Source organism: Notothenia rossii (genome assembly GCF_949606895.1).
Source record: "Notothenia rossii genome assembly, chromosome: 9".
Lineage (NCBI taxonomy): Eukaryota > Metazoa > Chordata > Actinopteri > Perciformes > Nototheniidae > Notothenia > Notothenia rossii.
Window position 1 is genome coordinate 40708186 of NC_136907.1, and position 26569 is coordinate 40734754.

General features: G+C 39.5%; 1 protein-coding gene and 1 pseudogene across 2 annotated transcripts; both read left to right on the forward strand.

The window, feature by feature from the left end:
• The first annotated feature begins 10219 nt into the window (after nt 1-10219).
• Nucleotides 10220-22119, forward strand: LOC307019869 (vasodilator-stimulated phosphoprotein-like; annotated as a pseudogene). Its single transcript has 5 exons — nt 10220-10341; nt 11666-11837; nt 15427-15654; nt 17590-17778; nt 22054-22119. The product of its transcript is annotated as a vasodilator-stimulated phosphoprotein-like (transcript).
• A 488-nt stretch (nt 22120-22607) lies between these two features.
• LOC307019870 (zinc finger MYM-type protein 1-like) lies at nt 22608-25131 on the forward strand (the record flags this gene model as incomplete). The annotated part of the gene is made up of 4 exons (XM_079650970.1): nt 22608-22706; nt 23766-23846; nt 24063-24131; nt 24220-25131. Exons 1-4 carry the CDS (start codon nt 22650-22652, stop codon nt 25129-25131), a joined length of 1119 nt encoding a protein of 372 aa, XP_079507096.1. The 5' UTR covers nt 22608-22649.
• Between the last annotated feature and the right edge of the window lie 1438 nt (nt 25132-26569).

The following is a 26569-nucleotide window of genomic DNA, read 5'->3' on the forward strand; positions in this document are numbered from 1 at the left end:
AATACGTGTATTTTCGACATATCTTTGCCATTTATTGTCTTGCTTATAATAATGATAATAGTCATTTATAAATATCATTTTAGAGCACACATTTGAAATCAGTAGGCGAGGCTGTAATTTTGCCAGCTGTTACTCTCATGAGCGAGGCAGAAAATAATAGTTTTAACATGCCAAAAAGCTGCTTTGTCGTTTATTGCACCTCAAACATTAAAACAAATCCAGAGTTACGTGTTTCTGTACTTCCTCTGAGAAGAAAGGACAGTAACATAAGATCTCTGTGGCTTCAGGCTTGATCGCCGTTCAAATGACAGCGTTGGTTTCCCTAAAAGTGGGCGGGGCTGTAAAGTTACGTAGATTTCACTCTCATCTATTATAGAGAGCCGCAGTGACGCGTCGTAAAACCCGGAAGTAAGTTAGCATTTTTAGCACTTCCGGTTCCTTCCTCAAAAAGCAATGCATTTTTTCCATAGGGTTTTGGAAAATAGCTCGAAATAAGGTCTGTGGTTGACACAAATTTAAGAGGTAATTGACGTTTTGTTCTACGACATTAAATACATCAGCAGTGACCCCACTGGGGATTTTTGAAGAGTTTACGTGTCTGAAAAACGATGGTTGTTACCGAGTGGCTGAATAGGACTACAGAAATTGTCGAGGCCGTTGTACGTCATTACACCGAACACGTAAACACTCCCGCTAAGTTTGTTTTCCCCTGTGTTCTGCTTGAAAGCAAGTACATGCATATCTTTAGTATCTGTATATATATATATATCTGACCATTAGAATCTGTATTTTTGAAATTGTCTTTTTTAACACCGTAGTTTTACAAATGATAGAACAATTAATTACCAGCATTTTCCAATTTTATTCGGCAGTTCGTTTCGTTAGCTAACGTTAACTTCAATCTCAGCAAAGACACATAATGCAGCTAGAGATCCAGCTAGAGGAGTCCAAGGCAAAGCAGAGTTACTGCCGTGACAAGTATTCTGCCTCTCAGCTGAGTGAAAAGGTTCTTCGGATGGAGACAGGATTGCCAGATAGAGACACATTCAGTGCTGTGTGTGAGTATGTTGCTCGTTTTGAGGGTTCCATTACATACCCAGAAGGTTGGTTCCCCAAAGCACTGAGTCTTGAAGACCAAGTTTTCATCACCCTCATGAAACTGCGTCATAATTACACACACCTTCATCTGGCTGCACTCTTTCACTGTGGTGAAAGCACTGTCAGAAATGTGATTGTAACATTTATAGAGGTTCTCCACAAATTACTTTTTAAGGACATAATGAGTACTGTTCCCAGCCGGGAGAAAAATAAATCCAGCTTGCCTTCTTCATTTCGGCACATCCAAAACTGCAGAATAATAGTGGATTGTACGGACATCAAAATTGCTATCCCCAAGCAAATGGATATCCAGAAAGAGACCTACTCTGCTTACCGTGGCATGCACTCCTTCAAACTACTGCTCGGGGTAGCACCAAATGCTGTGATCACATACTGCAGCAAACTATACCCAGGATCAACAAGTGACAAAGAGATAGTACGGGATTCTGGTGTTCTTCAGCATTTCAAACCTGGAGATCTGATATTGGCTGACAAGGGATTCTTAATCCAGAACATTCTTCCTGAAGGAGTCACTGTCAACATTCCCCCATTCCTCTGTCATGGCCAACTGACACACAGTGAAGCACAGGCTACAAAGCTTATCGCACAAAATAGGATTCACGTCGAGAGAGCAAATGCTCGTTTGAAAGAATTTAGGATCCTAAAGTTCATTCCATCTCACCTGAGGCCCTTCGCAGATAAAATGGTGCAGGTATGTTGCGCACTAGTGAACTTCCAACGTCCTCTCATAAAAGAGGTGGGAGAAAAATAGTGTCTTTTCACATGTAAACACATATGTTTCATACACATCTTTTCAAATCTGTAAGCCCCCCTCCCCCCCTCTCAATCAACTTCCTCTTGACTGACTTTTCTGTTTATTTTATTTTACTATATTTATTTGTTTGCCTGTCCTTGTTTGTCTGCCCTCCCTCATACTGTAAAGCGTCTTTGAGTTTTAGAAAAGCGCTATATAAATAAAATTTATTATTATTATACTTTGTTTTACATTTTGAGTTCATCATTACACTCAAACTGTCTTTTCATTGGGTGCATTTTATTTCTTTTATTTAGATTCTGCTTTTTAATCAATCCAGAAACATGTTTCATACTTTGTTTTACATTTTGAGTTCATCATTAAACTCAAACAATGTCTTTAAACTGGGTGCATTGTATTTCTTTTATTTAGGTTCTGTTTAATACACATATTAATTTGACTCAGATGTGCTGATAATATCTGCAAATATAAATCTTTAAACTGTCTTTTTACCTTGAAAAGTCTGGCCTCTCGGGGTAGGCTCATGTTTGTTTTTCTGTCTTTCTCTATCAAAAACGTTACTCCAAAGAATGGTTTGTGATTTGGGATTCAGAGGCAGGCTTGAATCAAGAAACCACAATAGTTTTCTGCATGGACTGCCTTTTTTATTAAGAAATATTATTTTGTAAATATGTTATTCTCTGTAGTCAGAAACCTAACACTCTAACAACCACAACATTGCAAAGGTGAGTAAATTACATTTAAAAACTATTCACAATTTCTTAAAATTACTATATTTGAAAATGATAGATTTATGATCTTTTTCATCAAACATATGAACGACTCAAACAAGGATCGCAGCAGCTACAAGAAAGATCTTCAAAGGGGAACCATAACATCCTGAAGCTGAGTTTTCTCTAAAAGATTTTTTTTAATTTTAACATAAGTGCTCTCTGAACTCAGAACAAGTAAATTAATATGCCTTTTTGTTTTTCTGTCTTTTTCAGAAAATAACCACAACAGTGACAAAGTTGATTATTCCGGCAGTGCCAGCTTTGGAAGCATGTGGGCCTTGAAAAAGTCCTCAAGAGCCAACAGGTTAGGCTGCCAATTGTCATCTCGGGCTATCGGAATGATGACACTGTCTTTCGTAGTCCAGACCACAAAGTAGCAAGTCTCTCTTGCAGTGAGGTGAAGCTGACCTTGCACTTGGTGCCAGTAAGGATGTTCCTCACGCAGGCTGAATGTTTCTCCTTCCTTACTGACACAGAAGCCCTTGATTTGCAATGCTTCACTAATTGTCATTTCCCTGGCTCCGTAGGGACACTTTAGCTCCAGCACAGCGGAAGACCCTACCAGACCATCTGGAGATGCCCCCAACACTCCTGATTGGGAGAGCCACAAACCTGACTCATGGACCTGCATCTGGGTTGCAGTGGTGAATGCCCTGACGCCCTCACATTCATTCATAGTCCCCCACTGTACAGACAAAACACCATCAAGGGCCTGTTGTTGCCCTAGCACCCTGGCAATAAGGGAAGCAGTCACACGCTTTGACCTCAGGACAGCTCCAAAGTTGCTGGCAGTCAACCTTCCTTTCCTGAACAAATGCCAGTTTGGGTTGGTTCGCTGACCAGTGGTAGCCACCTGAATTGCCCTCTGTTGCTCTTCAGACAATGCCATGCTTGCCACAATTGCCTCAGGTCCTTGATGCCCAACAGATTTGAGAATTTCAGGAACAGTACGTTTTTCCAAGCTGTAGTTTTCCTCTTCTGGCTCGGGGGAGAGAAGCCAAGAAATTCCTGAGAACCTGCCCCCGAGTCTGTCCCTCAGCCAGTCACGATCTTCGGAGGTGGGCTCTCTTGTCAGCGGGTTGAATGAGTTATTGGTTGGAGGAAATAGCTCCTCCACTGAATGTGTACGTTTAGCTGCCTTTGGTTTCTTCCACTGACAGGGGGTGTCAGTGCAGCTGAAATTGTGGATGGCAAAGATGGATAATGCAGCCGCATGACTGCATTTCCATTCTCCACGTGGGCATTCACATTTTGTGGAGAGAATTCCCTCTTCTCCTGTAGATACCTGTGGTGGTGGGATTGTTTTATTATTTAAAATATATTTACATTTGTAATGCCTTCCCAATTATCCCTTTAATTGTTTATAGCCTACTATATGTTTATTTAATGGATATTTCTGTGTTTTCTGGTGTGTAATATTTGTAATAAAGATTTCATGTGACACATAAAATGGATTTGTTGATGGGAATTAATGTGAATAAATTAACTCTAGGTTAACGGTACTCTCGCTATCACTACTCACCGACACTCTATAAACCTTGTCCCTCATGCTAGCTCTGACAACACCGGTAAGCACACCTTCATCTAGACTGCACTGTTGTACGTGTCCTGACTTGTAGTGGTTCTCTCCTCTATCTAAACTCTTCTTGTCATCTTTGTAAAATGACATCAGACTGGTAATTGACACAGCCATGACTTCTAGTGAAATTCAGTGTGGCTCGAATTAAAAGCTTTGTTAAAATATGCAAGTGTGCGAAAGTCAGTTGAAACGATCTTAAGTTGGCGTGACGTTGAAGTCGTGCGACCCTGCTGCTGTACTGGCTTGTAGTTCGTTTATAGCATAACGTTAGCATTTTGCTTCTGCCGACTAGATTTATTATTCAAAAATTATAAAAGTAGGGTTGACATGTGGATATTATCCGGCTGAACAAAACGTGATCCATCTCTTAAATATGTGTCAACCACAGATCTTATTTCGAGCTATTTTCCAAAATCCTATGGAGAAATTGCATTGCGTTTTAGACGAAGGAACCGGAAGGAGTTTACTGCGGCTCTCTATTCAAAACCATTCTATTTATTCTAACGTAAATTACATGCCAGTGTTTTCTCTTTTTATTTATTTGTTTTTATTTTAAATCGTATAATGTCGAACTTTTTTGCCGTCTGTGAGGAAAAGAAATGGGGCTTAGAGCCTCAAAATACTGAAATCTGTATTTTTGAAAATCTTTTTTTCCTTCTAATTTGTTTTTCTTTTCTAAATAACACACTGTTATTTACTCAACAATTATCCTTGTTTTTATTTATTCATTTAATTCTATAATCTTGGGCTTTTTAGCATGCTTTTTAGCCGTAAAAAAAGTCCCGGAAACAGACGTAGCCCTATAAGGGACATTTCGAGCGATACACACCACAAACCAAGCCTCCAGGAAGTGTGCCGGAGTCTGATGAGAATATTCGTTGTGGCCAAACGACGATACTACACTTCCGTTTGGTTGCTGGTCCCGGAAACACTTTTTCCCATTGACTTACATTGGGAAAGAGTGGTCTGTAACTCGTTGGATAATTTTTTTTAAACTACCAAGTATGAACGTGTGTATAGCCCTTATTAAAAACATTCGTTCCTCATGTTGTAAAAATGTGCTAATAACGTTATTCTGAGAGTTATTCCCCTCGGCAATATGAACGCGCATCTGACCCACGGAACGCGCCGCCCGGCACATTCATGTGACATGTTCAGTACTACATGAGTTTGTCTTTTCCCATGGATGCACAATAACAACGGACCATATCGCCTTACTGCCATCCCACGGAGCTGTAATAATGGATATATTGCACATGTTTGCTGTAATTCATCATTTGTAAAATATTATACTACATGGGCTGTATGATGTAAATCTTGTACCTTAAATGTTGTATTAAATAAAGTTAATATTACCGACGTAGATTAACGTTCCTGTAGCTTCTTATTGCACTTGCAATATACCATTAAAAGAGTTGAACGTAGCTGTTTGCTATTTGGCCGACTATATATTAAGTCGTCATATTTATACATATATCAATAAAGATATGTGTCAAAGCTCTAATCAAATTAACAGTTGTATTAATTATAATTATATATATATATATGTATATTGCCTGTGTTGTATATGTATACACACAAATGAACAACCTTGTGTTTTTTCAAAAGTTTTACAAGTTGTATTGTAGTGTTTATTTTAGTGTGGTTTTATTCTTATCCACATTTTGATTTCAGAGCACAGGACAGGAGAATGCTGGGCACAACATCACGCTCAACAGTGAAGCTGGCAATGCTGAACAAAACCAGTTATAATATTTATTCCGCTGAAAAAGTAAAACCTTTACGAAAATGTAATTAAAAATACTGCTGAAGATCTGGATTTGATGAGGAGATGGGATGAAGAGGAGGTGTGATGAGGTCTTTGGATTAGCTCTCCTGGTACTGGATATGATGAAAGGAGGTGGATGGGGAGGAGGCGGGCGGCAGCATGAACACCTGGAATCACAGCTGACTGCAGGAGAGAGGAGAACCATTTTAAAAATTGTAATAATATCAGCAAGACATGAACATATATAACCACTATCATTCAATTCTGTAATTGCAGGTTTGTTAGCATGATATTTCAAACATAAATGGCCTATCTTAGTTTAAAGCCCACTCACCACGTCAAGGTGCAGGCCACGAGTGAGGGCACAACAACGATCACAAACAGTACATACACAGGAGACAACACTTACGTACATATAAATAACTTACATACAATGAACAATAAACATTTAACAAATACAATGTTTGGGTAGTTATTTTAATACATTGAATTCATTTAACACTTTGAACACTTTGAATACATTGAATACATCATACATTTAACATAAATAACACAATTGAAATGTACAATAACTAAACCCTTAACTACATACACTATACATCTCCAGTGTGGCAATATTTCAGCAAGATTTGGTATCAGATATGAGAAAAAAAACTGACCTGTTGAGAGTTTTGCGTGTCCATGTTCAGCACAGACTTGTTAAGCGTACTCCAAGTAGTATGTTGAACACAGACTTGCAAACAAAATACACCAAATTGGTCAGTTACAGTTGAAGGTAAAGATACAACATAATGAATATTGGCTAGAAAGAAGCTTGGGATGTTCCTGTTGACATTCACATAAATCGTTCCACTGTTGAAAACCATGTGTTGCGTTTCTTAACAATAAATAAACAGAGGACTGTGACGTACATTCAAATCCATATATAGAAGGAAATATAGAATAAATATGTTTACTTACAACAGTCATAAGGAAAAGAAACACGTACATAGCTCATACACATATAGAAGAAGATATAGAATAAATATGTTTACTTACAAAAGTCATAAGGAAAATAAAACACGTACAGAGCTACTAATGGCTAATTACTAGCTAGCCGCTAGCTGCTAACTGCCCCTGCCGCCTCGTTAATATCAAACTCCATCGTATAACAATCCAGTCATGGATGTATAATAAGAAGTGCCATGCTGTCATGAACGTGCGGTGCTGTTACGTGTACGCAAATTGACGTGCTTGATGTGAACGAGCATTTTGGGGGCATGGTTAAAGTTGCGCATAAGCTATGAGCGCACATACGGGTACTTCTCAGGCATGCCGGGTCATCTGTGACGTTTCGCTCTCTCGAAAGTTGGGCCATTTTATCATCATGCGCTAATAAGCAACTCTCATAGGAATTAATGAGGCCCCGCTTCCCACGCTGTACCCAGTTCTTATTATACATCCATGCCACAAACCCACTGAACAGATTACCCAAGATCCTCAGCTTGAAGCTCGTTGATTGGATGTTTTAGCCGCAATGCATGTTGGGATATGATGTTAATGCGATGTGATTTCCGAAAACATTTTTAAAAAGTAAAATACTTTATTCCGAGTGTTCTTGCTTTTCTCTTTGGAAGTCATCACATAACGGCATTGTAATACACGGTTCTGCTGCATTAAATATTACACATCTGCCGTAGTTCTTTATTTATAGAGCCCTGATGAGAAGACTTCTGGACAAACAGGAGAACTGCCGCCAAAACTGAATATGTGACGTGAATCATAAATATATAAGCAATCAAACAACATCTTGCATTTCTTTTCACAAAATACATCTCCTTGCAGTATCAACACTAATTCGGCTGACTTTTATATTTGATCCAATTGGTAGATAGGTTATATTTACACCATAACGGTGCACAGCTGATAGAAAAGGACTTGTAGTTTTTAAAGATATTACTGATTTTCTTTGAATATAAGAATGTAAATACTGAGTTGAGAGAATAGTCAGGGGATTTGGGTGAAGGGAGACACATCTATGGAATCACAATTTCAATAGCTTACCATTAAATGACGGATATGCCTTTCTGTCTGTGATGTTTTGAAAATCAGATATTAATGTGTAGAAGTAAAACATGAGAAATAGTATAGCAATATCCTGTAAAATTATGTAAAAACATGAATAAAACTAAACATCTTCAGATGTTATACATACATAAGTGTCCTACACTAATAATACAAAGTTATTATTAGTATGCTGTGTGTACCTTGTGTGCACCGCCTAGTGGTTAAAGCACGTTATTTAATTATTTTTGTTGAATAATGTGATTTTTGTTGAATAATGTTATTTGATGAAAACAAATGAATATTATTAAATATTAAGAGTACATCAAGAAGATACTGTGATCTCTACAATAAAACAGTTTAGTGCTGGATGTACAAAGATATTAATAGGAGGATGAGCAAAACAGACAACTAATTAACCTTTATTAACACATTTAAGAATACTTTAGGTTAAGGTCTTCTTTCAAATAATAAAAAAGCTTTGGGGCTATCTATCTACAGATAGATATATTAAGCCTGACAAAGTACTTAACGTCTAATATATTGCTTTCCTGCAATGTTGTAGCTCCTCCAGAGAGCCTCCTCGACGCTCGATGCTCAGTCCTCGAAGTGCATTTAGAGAAATGAGATGTCCTTCAACATGGCGCGCCGAAATTCATTTCCGGGTCTCTACCGGAGGACCGAGGAGTCGAGGAGTCGAGGAGGGGAAATTTGAGTAGTGAGAAACCTCTAATGTGTTAGTTTCACTCACACACACACTGAAGCAAACATACACACACACAAGAGGTTTCTCAATACTCACATTTCCCCTTCTCGACTCCTCGGTCCTCCAGTAGTGACCCAGAAATGAATTTCAGCGCGCCATTTTGAAGGACATCTAATTTCTCTAAATGCACTTTGAGGAACGAGGATCGAGCGTCGAGGAGGCTCTCTGGAGGAGCTATAACCGAGGATACACTGATGGTTCCTCCACGGCTCCTCCGCGGATGCATTTCCGGGAACGGTGGAGGCGTGACGCACGGCCGGACTTATCTCAGCCAATGACAGCTCTGCATGCATCCCCTGGATAATTATTTTAGAAACTGCTTTCATTGCGACGCGATGTTTACAGAGAGAACAGCTGTGAGGTCCGTGCAGAAAACAGAGCAGTGTGTATAATATCACTCAGTATAACAGGCCTACTCTCTTTATTTGCTTTAGTTTAGTAGATATCTACAAACAAAGAGTCGATATTTTTCTAAGACCATTTAGTGCTTCACATAATAAAATACACAACGGCTGTAGCCTGATTATGCTTTAGGAGCTGTAGGTGTGTGTGGTACAGTGTGTAGGTGTGTGTGTGGTACAGTGTGTAGGTGTGTGTGTGGTACAGTGTGTAGGTGCGTGTTTTACAGTGTGTAGGTGTGTGTGTTGTACAGTGCAGATGGGCGGACAGACAGGTCTCATTGGTTTGGTGTCCTCTGCTTACTTTTAATACTTGTAAATACAACTTTTGGCCCGTAATTTCAATTCCCCATTTCAGCGACCAGAGAGAGAGGGGGGGGGGGGGGGGGGGATATATCCAGTCTCTGATTGTGTTACGTTATTATGAGAGTGTTCTCATACTGGTTTGATTCTGAAATTGTGTATATTTATATAAATATATGTGTGTGTGTGTGTGTGCGCATCTGTAGCCTGTTATTGTCTCATTATACCGCACTGTGAATGAATTAAAAGTAAATAAGTGGTCATGAACACATCTGTCCATCAGACAGAGGGCTGCTGTGCCTCCTGTCATCATTAATGGACCTCTCTTTAAAATTACCGCTCAGCGGAGAGGAGTTCTCATTTCTCTAACCGCCTGCTGCTTCCCCTCCTCAGTCCTCCGCTCGCATCTCCTGTGGGCGGGACTAAGTATCGAGGATAGGAGTCGAGGAGGGAAGTCGAGGAGGGGACATTTAAGAATTGAGAAACCTCTAGACATTTCGCTTTCATCATATTTAATACAGATGTGTACAGTGTTCTCAAAACAAAACAAGTTTGCAGTTTTTCTTTCATTGCTACCACAGGACCAGGAGGAAATAAATGCTATGTATGCAGACAGATAAAGGAGGAGATGTGAAAATAACAATAAAACTAAATATGCTGAAGACGAGAACAGGAAGAGAAAAAAGCCCTGTCTAGGAAATGAAAATATAAAAGCAGAAGTGCACGAGAGAGCAATTGAGGTGTGCGGGATTGAGAGGGAGGATTACATATCATGAGAAGAAGCAAATTGTTGAAAAGCAAGTAAAACTTTGGATACTGACTACAGCTAAACTATGGGGTAAGTCTTAAAACGGTGATAATGTTAGTCCAATCAAAGCTGTGCTTTTGGGTTAGGTTTTTGCTCTAGAACGCATCATGTGTAGCTAAAAACCTCCAGAAACGAAGTTTCCTATCTGCTTAAAACCCTCTTCGTTCCAACCAAATTTCCTGCTATATTTCTGGAGTACATTGCAGAATAGTTTTTAACAAATTGTGTTTAGCTAGTATGTATATGTCACCATCACACAGCACTAAGGAACAAATGACATCAATCCTTAGCAATTACAGTACTCTATCGCATGCATTAATATTAATATACACATTTATAATTGTATCTATATAATAATATATTACAGTGCTAAAAACCATAGGTGCAATGATTTGTGGATTGGGTAAAAGGTGTATTATGCACTTGGCTGTTCTGGTAGTTTATTTGCATCTTTTTTTAATCATGTTTCATTGTTATTGATCATTCAATCACTTTTTCCTTTCTTATTTGACTTTTGACTCTGTTCTGTGATGCTTTAACAATTGATTGCCCTGGTTAGGTATACATAACTTTTTTAAGAAATAAATAGTATTCCATATTAGGTGGCATTGTGCCGCACACAGGAAGTTGTCAAATCATAAAAAATATTTTGGCAGGAAGTCAACATTTCCCACAGGCTACAGACTTTGCAAAACAAGTTAACTCAAAAATAACTCATAGTCATAATGATTCAGACTGTAAAGTAATGAAATAAGTTTAAAAGGAATATTCTATGACAAATGGACAAAATCATAGGAGTGCTTTAAAAGAAGAGGTTTGATTTCACTTTTTTGTAAAATTATAAATGATGTGTCTTTCCCTCTAATGCTTTATATTCAAGGCAATACAATTTTTATTATTTCACTGCACTGATTTGATAGTTATTGTTGCTGATTTAGATTTTTTAAAAATGCATTTAAAGATTTAAAATATGTATTAATACAGATTACATTATGTATTATACTTTTACTATGCTATACAATGTCAGCAGCTCATATAAACCTTGACCATTTTTTTTTAAATATGCACAACATCAATGTTCTTGTCTGGTGTCCGAATTATACCTGCTTATTATATATATCCTTACATATTGAGTGAGAGGAAGTTACACCATACACAGTGCAGTGCCCTCCACACAAAGACTAGAGACTAAATATGAATATTCACGCATTACCGCTTCAAAACAAGGTGTCCATATCTACATTACTGCCACTACACTACACATTTGTTTCCCTCCACATTCAGCAACCTTTTTTTCTTTACTAATGAGCATGAGCATCATGTCATCATTTTTCATAATTTGTCCTCCACAAAGTGAGTCTATTATCTGCCAAGTAAGAGCAACAGTCATGCTGTATGATGATGTCCACAAGCGATGGGTGCCAGCGGGATCTGAGGCTCCTTCCATCAGCCAAGTCCACATCTATCATCACCCTGGGTCTAATACCTTCAGAGTGGTGGGACGCAAACTGCAGGCTGACCAGCAGGTACAATACACGCTGAGGGAACAACTCACTTAACTTAACTAATGCTGTTGATATATTGTAATTGTAAGGGTGTCTATTACCATCTGGCCGGGGACAACGGCTGGAAATTAGCCATGTCGGCTAAAACTGCACCATTTACTGTTTTTGTGACAGTTCATCGATGGGGACTGTCCACGACACTATAAATAAATAAACTAAACTAAACTAAACTTGGAAAACAATAGAATGACAAACTCAGCTGTAATTCCAGTTTAGCTCAGTTTCACCAAGTTCAATGAAAATATTTCAAGTTTGCTTAGTCCCCTGCTTAAAACACAGCATAACCTATTCAACATTAGCCTCACTTCTCCTGAGGTCATAATTGAATTTGGTCTATCTATGCAATACATCCATGCCAGCAGCTATTCAATAGAAATAAGAAATCAAAGCTTGTTCCCATACTTTTGTAGTTTTTAGTTTTGTTGAGATGTGGCTTCTTCAGCCTGCTCTCACATCTCACACCAGAAATGGCGTACTGTCAGAGGTTGCTTAGACTCAGTCTGAAGGTTGATTGGATGATTGGATGTCCCTGCGATCAGATTACATGTTACTTGGGAAATTAATGAATGTGCTCCTTTTGTCCAATACAGTGTCACCACTGGAGACCAGACAGCTGATCAGAATCAGGTAATGAGTCACTAAATAAAAGCATGCTGGTAACCTGGTTCTGGTCTCCTAGCAGTAGCCTGGGTCCTGAGAGGGAGATCCTGTATTGTTTATGTTACTTTGTGGAACACAAAGTTCCACAAAGTAACATAGTAACATAAACAATTATTTTTAATAAACGTTGGGTTTTTTTCTGCAGAATGGAAGGAGGCTGCTCCGTGTCAGTGGATCTCCCTACCAGCATGCTTTTATTTAGTGACTCTTTACCTGGTTCTGATCAGCTGAGCCACTCTAACCACACCAAGGGCGCCGGAAGCAGGGGGGCCAGGGGGCCATTGGCCCCCCCACTTTTCAGCCCTGCCCCACATTTTCGCAGCAGCAGATGCCGCGGAAAACTGTACAAATCCCGTTTCAATAATTCCCCTCTACTCTAAAGTCGCATCTAAAACGCGATCTGATCTAGCTGTGTACATTTTGTTATTTTTGATTGTTATATTCAGTCTCACTAGCTTCAGGCATGTTTGAAGCTTGTAAAGGGAAGATGACAGCTCTCACTCGCCACTCTGCTGTTCCTCAGCGCCGCTCCCCCTCCCTCCCGCTGAAATTATGAATGTAAGGTGTAGGCCTATAGTAATCATAGATAACACGGCAGGGTCCGTTACAGTTTGTTTTTATCTGATTTCAAATAAGAAAAGTCTTGGCTTTCAGTACATTAAACTTGTTTCGGCAAATTCAGATGATAAATAGGCCTACAACTTTGAAGCTTGTAACGGAATAATTACAAGCGGAGAACGGAGTAATTTAACGTCACTGCAGGCATAACAACAGCCGGTGTTTCTCGTGAGTCTTTTCCCCGGGAAACAAACACAATACACACAAACGCAAAAATACACAAACACACACGTATATACACGCGGCGCGGAACACTGTACAGATCCCGTTTCAATAATTCCCCTCTACTCTAAAGTCGCATCTAAAACGCGATCTGATCTAGCTGTGTATATTTTGTTATTTTGTATTGTTATATATATTCAATCTCATTAGCTACACGCATTTTTTAAGCTTGTAAAGGGAAGACCACAGCTCGCCTCTCACTGGCCACTCTGCTCTTCCGCAGCGCCGCTCCCCCTCCCTCCCGCTGAAATTATGAATGTAAGGCATAGTAATCATAGATAACACGGCAGGGTCCGTTACAGTTCGTTTTCATCTGATTTCAAATAAACAAAGTCTTGGCTTTCAGAATATTCAACTTGTTTCGGCAAATGCAGATGATAAATACAGGTTTGAAGTTTGTAATGGCATAATTACAAGCGGAGAACTGAGTAATTTAACGTTACAACAGGCATAACAACAGCCGGTGTTTCCCGTGAGTGCAGTAATCCAAACGAAAATATCTTCCCTCCGTAGTATTTTTGATCATTTGCTCCGCTAATAATCAATCAGATCGATGGATTCCAGAGAAGAGAAACACTTTAAAGGCCTTTTTCTCAAAACGATGACTCTGTAACAGTCATTATATAATGTGACATATTTTGCTTAATATTTGGAGTACAAAAACAATCCTGATCTCATTAGAAAGCTAGGAATCAAAATGTGTCTTCGGGTCAATGCGAACGATTTCGATGGAGCAGGTCACTTTGCATTAGGTAAAATAAAGCAGGCAGACATAACAGGAAGAATATGTACATTTTAACCCAATCAAATAGGACATTGTCACACCATTCAAATGTATCCATGTAAATTACAACCAATAAAAAAGCTTAGATTTGTTTATTTGTTACGTTGTTTACTTTATTTGTTACGTTGTTCTGCTGTGTGTGTCAGCCGTTAACCTAGAGATATAAAGAATATATGCACTTGCAAACATGTCAGAAGAACCAGCGCAGAAGAAAACTAAATACGGTCAATCTAAACTTAAATTTAACAACTGGAAGGTCACATCCCTGACTACCACATCTCCGGAGGCTGGACCTTCTTCAAACAGCGAAGCCAGATGAACCCAAAAGCAGCAGCTCTAGTCTGCGGCCGCAGAAACTGTCAAAACCGCCGCCGACCCCACCGCCGCCGTTGTTGAACCGAAACAGGCTGGTTCCAACTGCATGGAGGTTTGCTGTCGGGACATTGAGGCGGTTAAAGCTGTACAGCTAACTATCAGAAAAAAGGAGACCGCTAGTAGATTATTTGGGCAAAGAGAAGGTACTTCAACGCAGAATGGTACAAAAACAGAGTGGTTAATTCTTTGCAAAACCACTAAACGATAGTGATACATTGCGATGTTAACAACCTCATGATAACCTCATTTTTTTTTTTACTTAGGATCATACCTGTGTTTAGTCTAGAAAAAGGTGAATGTGTGCATTTTATTATAAAATTGTGTAGCCTATATTTACAGACTGTTGCAAACACTAAGAAGCTTATAAACATCAGGTTTAAAACTAAGAGCTTTACAAAAAAGTAACACAATTAAAGATGTTTGGAGTTTTATTTGAGTTATTCATTTACATTTTTTGTCAAAGAGATGCTGATTTGAAACCGTTGTAGCCGTTACGGCATTTCCTGTTTCTGCCGGAGAGAGGGGAGTTTGTCCCAAAGCTTGCCGCTGTATTTACTCCCTCCATCTGACAGGAGGGAGCCTCATGTGTCACTCCACGGAGTTCACTCCGTCACGGAGGGGGAGTGTCTAGGGCGTAGTTTGGGATTGGGCCATACACACGCACTTTTTTTGGCCCCCCCAATTCTAAAATGAATCCGGCGCGCCTGAACCACACCCCGCTGCCACAATAACGTTACCTACACTTTGAGGTGTCATAATCTGTATAAACTGACAGATACATCCTACATTATACATCTGAGTCAAATTAGTTTGCATAACTCTTAATGTGTAGGGTGTTTGTGACAAACTGAGCTAAGACCCCCAAGGTCTCAAATCCTTCCTCTCTGTTAGGTGGTGATCAACTGTCCTATTGTCAAAGGGATAAAGTAAAACCAAGCCACTCCAAACTTCCATCAGTGGTGAGATCCCAAACACGTGTGGGGGTTGAACTTTGGCAGTAAGGAAGATGCTGCTCTTTTTGCCGACTCCATGATGCATGCATTGCAGGCTCTTCATTCTCCAGCAGGCAGAGGTAGAGCAACAGGAAGAGTTCAGCAGGAAGGGCAGGGTGCTATGTATGTATGTATAAAAGCAGTCATGCTGTGATCTGTGTAGCCGCTATGTGTATAGCATAAATCATAATCAAAGCCTGATTGTGTCTTATAAAGGGAACACACTGATTAAAATAATAAACAGGTCATCACTGCATTTTACAATTGTTTTGCATTTTGCTATAGTCCTGCTGCTGTGTGTTGAAAATGTGATATTGCACTGACATATGGTTTGAAATAATAATAATATTGTATTCATTCCAGTGAGTGACGAATTACTTAATCGTTTGATTTTTCACACAAAAAAGGAAACCACTACCTTGTATACGATGAATGTATACTATCAAAATGAAGGTAAGGTTACTAGTTAGGTTATTTTCTCTCTCTACTACAACCTTGTTTTCATCTACTGTGTTCTTTTGCAAAGTGTTGATTTAGAGGAGAACACTTATTCGTTACAAATAACAATGTTTCTGCTTAGGCCCGGCTCAGAATGGACCCTCTGCACAGGAGCTGGAGGAGCATACAGGGTACTATTTCCTATAAATCATATATATCAGTGATTGTCATCATGCTTATTTATTCCTTTTTTTAACTTTTGAGATCATTTTCCAAAAGTATCAAGTTTCTGTCAGATTTCTCGCTTTTATCAATCCACAGTCAAAGAGATATTCAGTTCACTATGATCAACTGATAATCCCCACATTCGAGAAGCTGGCACCGTAGGCGCTTGTGCTAAAATCTCCCTGAACTAAATGATATTGTTATGGATTTAACTCAGCTGAAAGAGAAGCAACACTTAAATATGACACCATTTTTAGAAACTGCTGGGTTTTCACACCAACATTAGAATGTGTCCACGTCTGTCCAGAGCCGAGTATCAGAGGCAGGAGACGGAGACCGCTGCCCCTGCTGCTCCTCCTGCCCCTGCCACCACTCCACCCTCCATTTGTGATATATTTATTTTAATGTCACCTCTTATATTCGTGTGTGTTAAATTTGAAGGGACAAAGTACATTTTTCCTCTTAGCGCAATAGTCTTTTCTTCCACTTTTATGTGTAATCAAAAGGGTGGTTTTTTGGCTATCTGTGGTTAGGCATAATACAAATAACTTTTGACATCTGCTTTGCAGTTCCCAGAATATCAGGAGAGTGTTAGGGTCTCTCTGTTAATCATCCACGGTTTTTGCAATTAACAGGGGAAGCCAAAGGGGGTTTTCCTCAAAGATAATACAGTTAAATTCTTTCTTGTAGTTAATGATGCACATCCTGCAGGCCTTGAGACTTGGGTCACCCAGCAGTAAACAAGATAAAGGTCCTTTTGAGCTTATCAATAGAATGTATTCATTCCTAGTAAGTTGACTTCAAGGTGGAAGGAAGTTCACAGAAGCCATTAAGCGACAAGAACAATTAACTTCTGTTAAAGATAAGATGTGTGTTGAAGATGTTTAGGGGGAATGAGTATGTGTCCTGTCAAAGAGTCCTCTGTCATGACTCCAAATCATTGATTGGGGGATCTGCCTAAGGGCAGAGGGACAGAAACACACGCACACACGCGCACAGAAGCAACAGATGGAATCAACAACTGCTGACCCACTACCTGGGGTCCCGCCCAGAAGTGAAACCGACCAATGGAACACTGCCAACTCACTGGCTAGTTCGCTCAGAAGTGAACTCACCGATAAACAAATAGCTAGGGAAGAGCAAGCGACAAAACTCCTCCCCACCTGTGTATAAATGTTGTGATGATTTTGAGGATCGGCGCTCTTGTTTCTGACTGGCTGTCGTGGTACGTATATCACACGGTGGTAGAACCTGAGCCCGGAGTACTCTGCAGAGTGCTTCGTGATTAGGTGAATAGGAGATTGGGTGATGTATTGTATGTTTTTACCATTAAAGCAGATTATTGTTTAAACCTTATCCTGGTGCTTTGACTTTTCCTTCTTTTAAAACAAACTCATAGAGGAACACGCGAAGCAGAGGTTCTGCCTCAACACCCCCTGGACCCCCACCACCTCCGGGCCCACCTCCACCAACTTCTGCTGGGGGAGTGGTCCCACCTGCACCACCACCGCCCCCTTCAGGAGCAAGTGGGGGTGGAAACGATCTGGCGACAGCTCTGTCAGGAGCCAAACTGCGTAAAACTGTGAAGGTAAAAAACGTACAATCTCTCTTGAAGTACTCCACCAATGCAATCACCCAACCCAGTCTCACAGCATTTCGTGTTATAGTCACAAAATGTAATCTATTGATTCGTGCTCACCAACACGATTATCCCCTTTTTTTCGTGTCACTGTTGGGGCAGAATCTCTGCTCCACGCCGTTCCTATATGAGCGGGTTCTCAAAAGAAGGAAAAATTCACAGCAGCCAGGATAAGGGTTAAACAATAATCTGCTTTAATGGCAAAATCATACAAATACTTCACCTAATCACGAAGCACTCTGCAGAGTACTCCGGGCTCAGGTTCTACCACCGTGTGAGACACGTCTCAGGAACGGCAAGTCAAAAACAAGAGCGCCGATCTTCAAAATGATCACAACATTTATACACAGAGTTAACTTCTGAGCGAACTAAACAGTGAGTTGGCAGTGTTCCATTGGTCGGTTTCACTTCTGGGCGGGACCCCAAGTAGTAAGTCCGCAGTTGTTGATTCCATGTTGCTTCTGTGCGCGTGTGTGTGTGTGTGTGTGTGTGTGTGTGTGTGTGTGTGTGTGTGTGTGTGTGTGTGTGTGTGTGTGTGTGTGTGTGTGTGTGTGTGTGTGTGTGTGTGTGTGTGTGTGTGTGTGTGTTGTCCCTCTGCCCTTAGGCAGATCCCCCAATCAATGATTTGGAGTCATGACAGAGGACTCTTTGACAGGACACATACTCATTCCCCCTAAACATCTTCAACACACACAAACATCGTATCATGTATCTTATCACACAACAGTCACCTGTTTTTCTCTATGAAAGCCATATTTGTAAATATCCAAACGCCATCGTCCCATGACAGTCCCCGAATCACCCAACCAACATAAGCTAATTGTTCTTGTGGCTTAATGGCTTCCCTGAACTTCCCTTCACCCCAAAGTCAGCTTACTAGGAATGAATACATTTTATTGATAAGCTCAAAAGGACGTTTATCTTGTATGTGTAGGAGATAAACATTAATTCTACAAGACTTTAACTGCCTTATATCTGAAAATGTATCCGGGAATTCCCCTGTTGATTGCAAGGACTATTGATAATTAACAGAGAGACCCTAGGGGCCTCTTCTTGGTATCTGCTAGGCAGAAGTCACTCAATGCAGAAATCACAAGTTTAACACACATTTTATATAAGGTGACATTAAAATGAATATACCAGATTGAACTTTCCTGCCATAACACGTTACTTTAATCCTTCAAATAATTCAAATAATAAAATAATGCCTGCAGCACGTCTTTTTGTCCGGTCGGGTCGTGGAAGACCGGAAGCTGTGGGGTTCATAAAAACATGTTCTTACTCAATATCAAGCCACCATTATTGTTTTTATTTTAAATCGTATAATGTCTGAGTTTTTTTGTTGTCTGTGAGGAACATAAATGGGACTCAGAGCCTCAGAATATTGAAATCTGTATTTTTTTTAATCTTTTTTTCCTTCTAATTTGTTATTCTTTTCTAAATCACACACTGTTATTTACTCAACAATAACACACAATTATCCTTGCTTTTATTTATTTGTTTAATTTCCATAATCTCTGGCTTTTTTGGCGTCCGTCAGGAACTGAATTTCAAAATAAAAATAACCGGAAACAGACGTATGCCTATAAGGGACATTTCAAGCATCATTGCGATACACAGCCACTGAACTGATTACCCAAGATCCTCAGCTATGGTTTAAGCTCGGTGATTTGGATGTTTTAGCCGCAATGCATGTTGGGATATGGTGTTAATGCGATATGAAATCCGAAAACATAAAAAAAAAAATTGAATAATACTTTATTCCGAGGGTTCTTGCTTTTCTCTTTGAAATTCATCACATAACGGCATTGTAATACACGGTTCGGCTGTATTTCATATAACACATCTGCCGTAGTTCTTTATTTATAGAGCCTTGATGAGAAGACCTTTGGAAAAACTGGAAGAAATGCCGCCGAAACTGAATACTTGACGTGGATCATAAATATATCAACAATTAAACAACATCTTCAATTTATCTTCACACAATACGTCTCCCTGCAGTATCAACACTAATTTGGCTGACTTTTAGCTTGGTTATAATTCATAGATATGTTATATTTACACCATAACGGCTCACAGCTGAAATAAAAGGACTTGTAGTTTTTAAAGATGTTACTGATTTTCTTTGAATATAAGAATGTAAAAACTGAGTCTGAAATAGTATAGCAATATGCTGTAAAATTATGTGAAAACATGAATAAAATTACACATCTTCAGATGTTGTACATAAATAAGTGTCCTACACTAATAATACAAAGTTATTATGGCTGTGTGTACCGTGTGTGCACCGCCTAGTGTTTAAAGCACGTTATTTAATTATTGTTTTTATGTGTTATATTTGATGAAAAAAATATTAAGAGTACATACTTTCATAGGGGGAAAGTAGAAGGTCAATGATAGAAATATAGAATATAAAAAATCAAGAAGATACTATAAGTGATCTCTACAATAAAACAGTTTAGTGCAGGATGTACAAAGATATTAATAGGAGGAGGTGCAAAACAGAAAAACAAATTAACCTTTATTCAAACATTAAATAATACTTCAGATTAAGGTCTTCTTTTAAATAAGAAAAAAGCTTTGGGGGTATCTACAGATAAATATTAAGCCTGACAAAGTACTTAACGTCTAATATATTGCTTTCCTGCAATGTTAACTATGTTGAAGCACTTATTTTAACTGATATTATACATATGAATTATACTCTTATGTATGCAGATAGTATAAGAAATGTGCAGAATATGACAGTTTAATGGTGGAGGTATACACACATATTGATAGATGTCTTGTAATGCACTGTTGAGGAACCTGCGACCCAAGTTTTTCATTCATTGCATAACTACACCATAGTTGTGTATATGATATGTCAATAAACCTTAGAAAATCTTGAAATCTTGAAAGGGATGTGCAAAATAGTAATTATATACAGTTATTAATTAACTATTAGTAGAGAATAACGAGTAATGAATATATTTTATCACTCGTTTCCATTCATATCAATTGCGGATAAATGTTTAGTCTTCTCAAGCACCAACTATCAAATATCTCTCCTGATTTTTGGCACTTGACAATCACCTTCTCTGAATTTTACTCAGGTGTAACTAAAGTCTGATTTAAGGGTTGTTTATATTTCACATCATTAATCAGAATCTGCAAAGTAACTAAAATAAATGTAGTGGAGTAAAAATACCAGGTTAACCTCTGAATTGTATTGGAGTAGAATTACAAAGTAACAATGAGCTGTCACGTGGGTATATATTAATGCTGCGCATTATGGACACAAGCGATTTTCACCCATTTATTAATTATATGTTTTACATTTGATAACACCAATGTGTTTAATACTGGCAACTTCTAATATTGGGGAAAAAAACGAAAACGTTCAGTAGAGACGTCCCATAGAACATTTTGCGAAACACAGTAGCCAGCATGTGTAGTTCTGGGGGGGCGTTCGATTCCAGTTTTGGATAGTCTGGCGTGGTTTCGTTCCATTTCAAAGAGCTTGACGCTCGGCGTAACCTTGGCGCACTGCCACTCCAACATCCAATCCCAGAGCTTGAAGATTAATCACGGGGACAGTAGTCCTAAACGATAGCTCGGGATTATTGGTAGTGTAGTGTTTTAAGCCATCCTAAACTCAGAAATGTTTTTCGGATTTAATATCGCATTAACACTGTATCCCAACGTGCATTGCAGCTAAAACATCCAATCAGCGAGCTTAAACCATAGCTGAGGATCTTGGGTAATCATTTCAGTGGCTGTTTATTGCATTTCTTTTCCTCACAGACGACAAAAAAAGTCTGACATTATGTGATTTAAAATAAAAACAATAATCGTGGCTTGATATTGAATAAGAAGATGTTTTTATGAACCCCACAGCTTCCGGTCTTCCAAGACCCGAACGGACAAAAAGACGTGCTGCAGGCACGAAACATACTACCAATAGAAATACATTGCTTTTAAAATCGTTCTGTGTGACGCGAAAAAAAGGGGGAAATCATGTTGGTGAACACGAATCAATAGATTCAATGTCGTGACTATAACACAAAATGCCGTGAGACTGGGTTGAATTACCATGAGGGAGAGCAATGTATCACACTGTATCAAAAGATGCAGCTTGGCATAAGTGATGGATGACTCTAGTTTCGCATAATTGACAGACTGAGTAAGCTGATCAATGAACCAAAGTCCTGAACATGACTGAAGTTGTTTTTGTGTATCCAGGATGAGGGAGGAGCATCAGCTCCACCTCCGACATCAGCATCCTCCTCTGTGGAGGAGCTGGTCTAATGGGAGAAATGAGTGCCATCTTTGCTAGGAGGTAAGTTATTACTTAGGAGACATAAAAGACAGTTATCCTCTAAGTGATGATAATAAAAATTATCTTAAATAGGAGGAAAGCTTCTGATAATCCTGCTGCAAAAAAGGTACAACCTGAGAATGTAAGTCTCCTGATTTTTCTGACTATTCTACAAGGGTTGTAGAAGGAGCCGTACACTTTAAGGCATGAGTTCATTTGTAAGAAATGTTTGCTACATTTATGTGCTTGCCTGCAGCAGCATGGGCGTAATTTCCACTGGGGACAGAGGGGACATGTCCCCCCCCACTTTTCCAAATCCCGTATGTGTCCCCCCCCCCCACTTTCAAATGTGTTTATTTTTAACCGCAGACTGCCCGTCATCGCCACGGAGGAGCTGGACACCGACAGCCTGCCTCTGTGGCTGCGCGCGCATCCGACTAGGAACGTTGCGTGCATAAACTATAAATAGCCCAATGAATGATGATCAGGTGGCCTACTGCGGTTGTGACAGATAAAAACAATGAAACGCCAACAGCAGCAGCAGATTAGTGCTTGGGTGAAAAGAAAGAAAGGAGATGTGAGTTGGTTGATTCAGTAAATTAGCTCAGGATAATCATATTTTCTATTTACACCTGTTGATGTTCGGCTAATGCCGGATTTGCTAGCTTGATGCTGCCTACCGGGTGGCATTTACCGGCAGTTACTCTCTACACACAGCGGCTCCGCGGCCCGTTAAACAGCTTCGTCTTTATCAATCTATCTTATGTTCTTCTTTCTCCAACAATTAATGAAGGTTATTAAGCGTTTTAGCTCCTTTGTTGTTAATATTGACCGCCATTTGCTCTATGAAGAAAAAAAGCCTCCCTGTCAGTGTTCTCACGCTGTCCTCACATCCCCGGGCGGACTGTTGGACAGACTCGGAGGAGCAGAGGCAGGGGCGGTTCTAGGGGGGGCCAACAGGGGCCAGTGCCCCCCCTCCAAAACAATGGTTACAATATTGCGATTTATTGGAACTAAATCAAATCAGAGACCAGGATGTACAGTATATATTAAACTGTTCATTACCTTATATAAAAGAAAATACTGTTTATGTTTTTAAATTAAATTGTCACTTAAAGTTACTAAAACAAATACTCCAACTGAAAAAAAAATACTGAAAACAAAGGACTGTAACTTAAATTTACTAAAAACAAATACCTTTACAAAAACAAATAGCAATTACTGTATTTTATGTTTATTTTACACAGTTTTGACACTGTCTTTATCATGTTAACCCCCTTTTATTGTGCCCCTCTCATCAAATAACTTGCCCCATCCTATTTTTATACACTTGTATTAATGATTAATTTATTACATTTGGCTACACAAACCACACACATGTCACTAATTTGTAAATGTACTGTTTTTAAATGAAAATTGTCACTTTTTGAATAGTGTTGGATTCACACTAGTCTGGCTCCGGTCTTGACTCGGTCTCGCCCTGCCGTGCTCGTGGTCTTGGTCTTGACCTCTTAAAGTCTTGGTCTTGCCGGTCTTGGTCTTGCCGGTCTTGGTGTTGTCTTGGTCTTAGTTAAGGTGGTCTTTATTACAACAATACCAATGGCTCAATATGATTATAACACCATTGCTTTCATAGCAGAGATCAGATGAGGTGGAGCTGCCTCAAGACACGGAGGGTGAGGCAGGTAGAAGCAGTAGCAGCACAGAGTTGCAGCAGGTATGTTAAGTGCTGTAGTCAGGTGATTTCAATTTGAGATGAGAGGAAGAAGTGTATAAGAAATGAATACAGTATGAATAACATTTAAAGTGTTGTAATGTAAAGCAGAACAAATACTTAATTGCTCACAAGACTGAGTGCACTGCTAGTAATAATACAACCAACATGATTTCCCAGCATTGTTCTATACATTTTTGTGTCATGCTTTCATATCAGAGATCAGATGAGCTGGAGGGGCTTCAAGACAGAGAGGGTGAGACAGGAAGAAGCAGTTTAGAGTTGCAGGTAAGTGCTGTATAAAGGGTCGGGTTATTTGGTATTTTCAATGATGTCTCATGTCAGCAACAGGCTAGCATATTGTCATATTTTATAGGAGAGACCTGAGGAGACAGACATAAGGAGAGAAGTGCAGGCAGGCAAGCAGAAAGCTGAACCAAACCATGTTGACCCAAAGCTCATTGTAGTGCAGCAGCTTATCAACAAAACGTTACGATTCCAAGAAAAGTGGTGCCGTGAATTTCCGTGGCTCCACTACAGTCCAGGAGTCAATGGAATCTTGTGTTTTTTCTTTGCTCAAGCTTTTGGGCACGGAAGATCAAATTTGGCCAAGAATGCAGATCCAACCTTTTGCAAAACTGGTTTCCGAAACTGGAAAAAGGCAATTCAAAAATGTGCAGAACATGTCCAAAGCAATGCACACAAAGTTGCTGTCACTACCCACTGCCAACAAATTAAACCAGTCGATGTCCAGCTTTCTTCAGCCAAAGCTGCACAGCAACAGGAATCAAGACGGTGTCTATTAAAAATTGTGAGCTCTGTACAGCTCTTAGCACGCCAGGGAGCTGCTCTTAGGGGCCCTGCAGCTGAAGAGGGAAACTTAAGCCAGTTACTCAAAGTAAGATCTGAGGATGACCCTGGCTTGGAGAGATGGCTGTCAACAAGAAAACATAATTTCACATCCCCCCAAATCCAGAATGAAATATTAAATCTATTTGCAAACACCATAATTAGGGAAATAATTAGCTCAATTTACAAGCTGCCTCTCCTCCAGTATTCCATTATTATTGATGGAACACAGGACATAGAAGAGACTGAACAGGAAGCCATTTGTGTGAGGTATGTAGACCATGATTTGGTCCCCAAGGAGGCCTTCTTGGGTTTTTACGAGGTCTCAGGCACAACTGGGGAAAACATAGCAAAAGTTGCCACAGATGTGTTGCTGCGCTTGAATCTTCCGCTGTCTGGTCTGCGTGGACAAACATATGATGGGGCAGCAAACATGTAAGGCGACAGAAAGGGAGCACAGGCCAGGGTAAGGGAGATGCAGCCACTGGCTTTGTATGTACACTGTGGTGCCCACTGTGTAAATCTTGTCACCCAGGCTGCTTGTAAGGCTTCATCCCTAACATCTGATGCTCTGGATTGGCTCCTGTTAAATATGTTCTTTATTCTCGCGTCCAGGAGAGAAGCTTTAAAATGAGACTAAATGGAGTCAATGAAAAGATTCAAATGGGATACTTTAATTGAAAAAGGCGCGGTAGTGTTACAGACAAAATATTGTTCCGGCAGAAAACAGCTGTGATCTGGCTCTCCTGAGCAAGAAGAGAAGCGCGAATCCCCCGTTCGGTGCCATTATATATCCTCTGCTGGCTCCTCCCCGCCAGCCGGCTCGCCTCGCCTCTAGCCCTCTAATGTCCGTTGTTGCATTTAAACAGAGGATTGGTACTTTCCACCTTCAACATATGCTTAACACGCCTTTTCTCCTCATATTCTCTTTCATCACTTTTCATGTAACACATTCTAAACGCTGTAATCAATACTCTAAAACATACAGAAAATGCTTCACGGCTGGTTTGGTTTCCGGTCATTCCGGATGTTGTCACATGCTACTCTCGTCTGTAAACAATAGTGTATTCAAATAAACTGTACTTTCATTTAATATTCAGCATGGTAGTATCTCGACATCTATAGTTGTAGTGTTAAATCAGTAGGTTTCGGTTTTCACCGCACCACGTCATTTCGCTACTCAATTCACCTCTTTAGGAAATCGTATATTAGCCACATGCTAAATGCTAACCGGAGATGAGGGATTTTCAGAATAAAAGCTTAACTGGTTGTGCACAAGAATTTCTGGTTTTTCAGTATAAAAGAGCGTTTAAACTGACGGTATGTTCAAGCTACATTATACCATCAAAACATTGATTTTAAATTTCTAACAGTCCCTCCTTACACACCTAAAAGGTGTGTATAATACTGAAATCAATGAGTTCTTCATCTGAACTTCGCATAGTACATATCTCATATTACAAACATGCAATCTAAATGGAATGGTTCAACAGGCTTAACTTCACAGAAATACAAAATAAATTATTTGCCTGTGCTCAAACCTAAAAGTTTTCCCTTGTGTATAACTTCTAGTGTTTGCATTCAATATCATTCTTCAAAATAGCAGCAATGGCTTGGTATCAGAACATTTCTTCCTCCCTCCTTTCACAGAAACCGTTCTCATACCACGCTCAGTGTTAAGGCACTTGTTTTTACAAAGTGAAAAGAAACAAACCATTTTAGAATAGCAATGATTTATACAACATGAAATCTACCATATTAGAATAGTATAAAAAATTAAATCAAATAAAATGGACTATCTTAGAATAGTGTAACATTTGTTGGAATAATACAAATATACTATCTTGGAATAGTATGAAGTAAATTGAAATGGATTC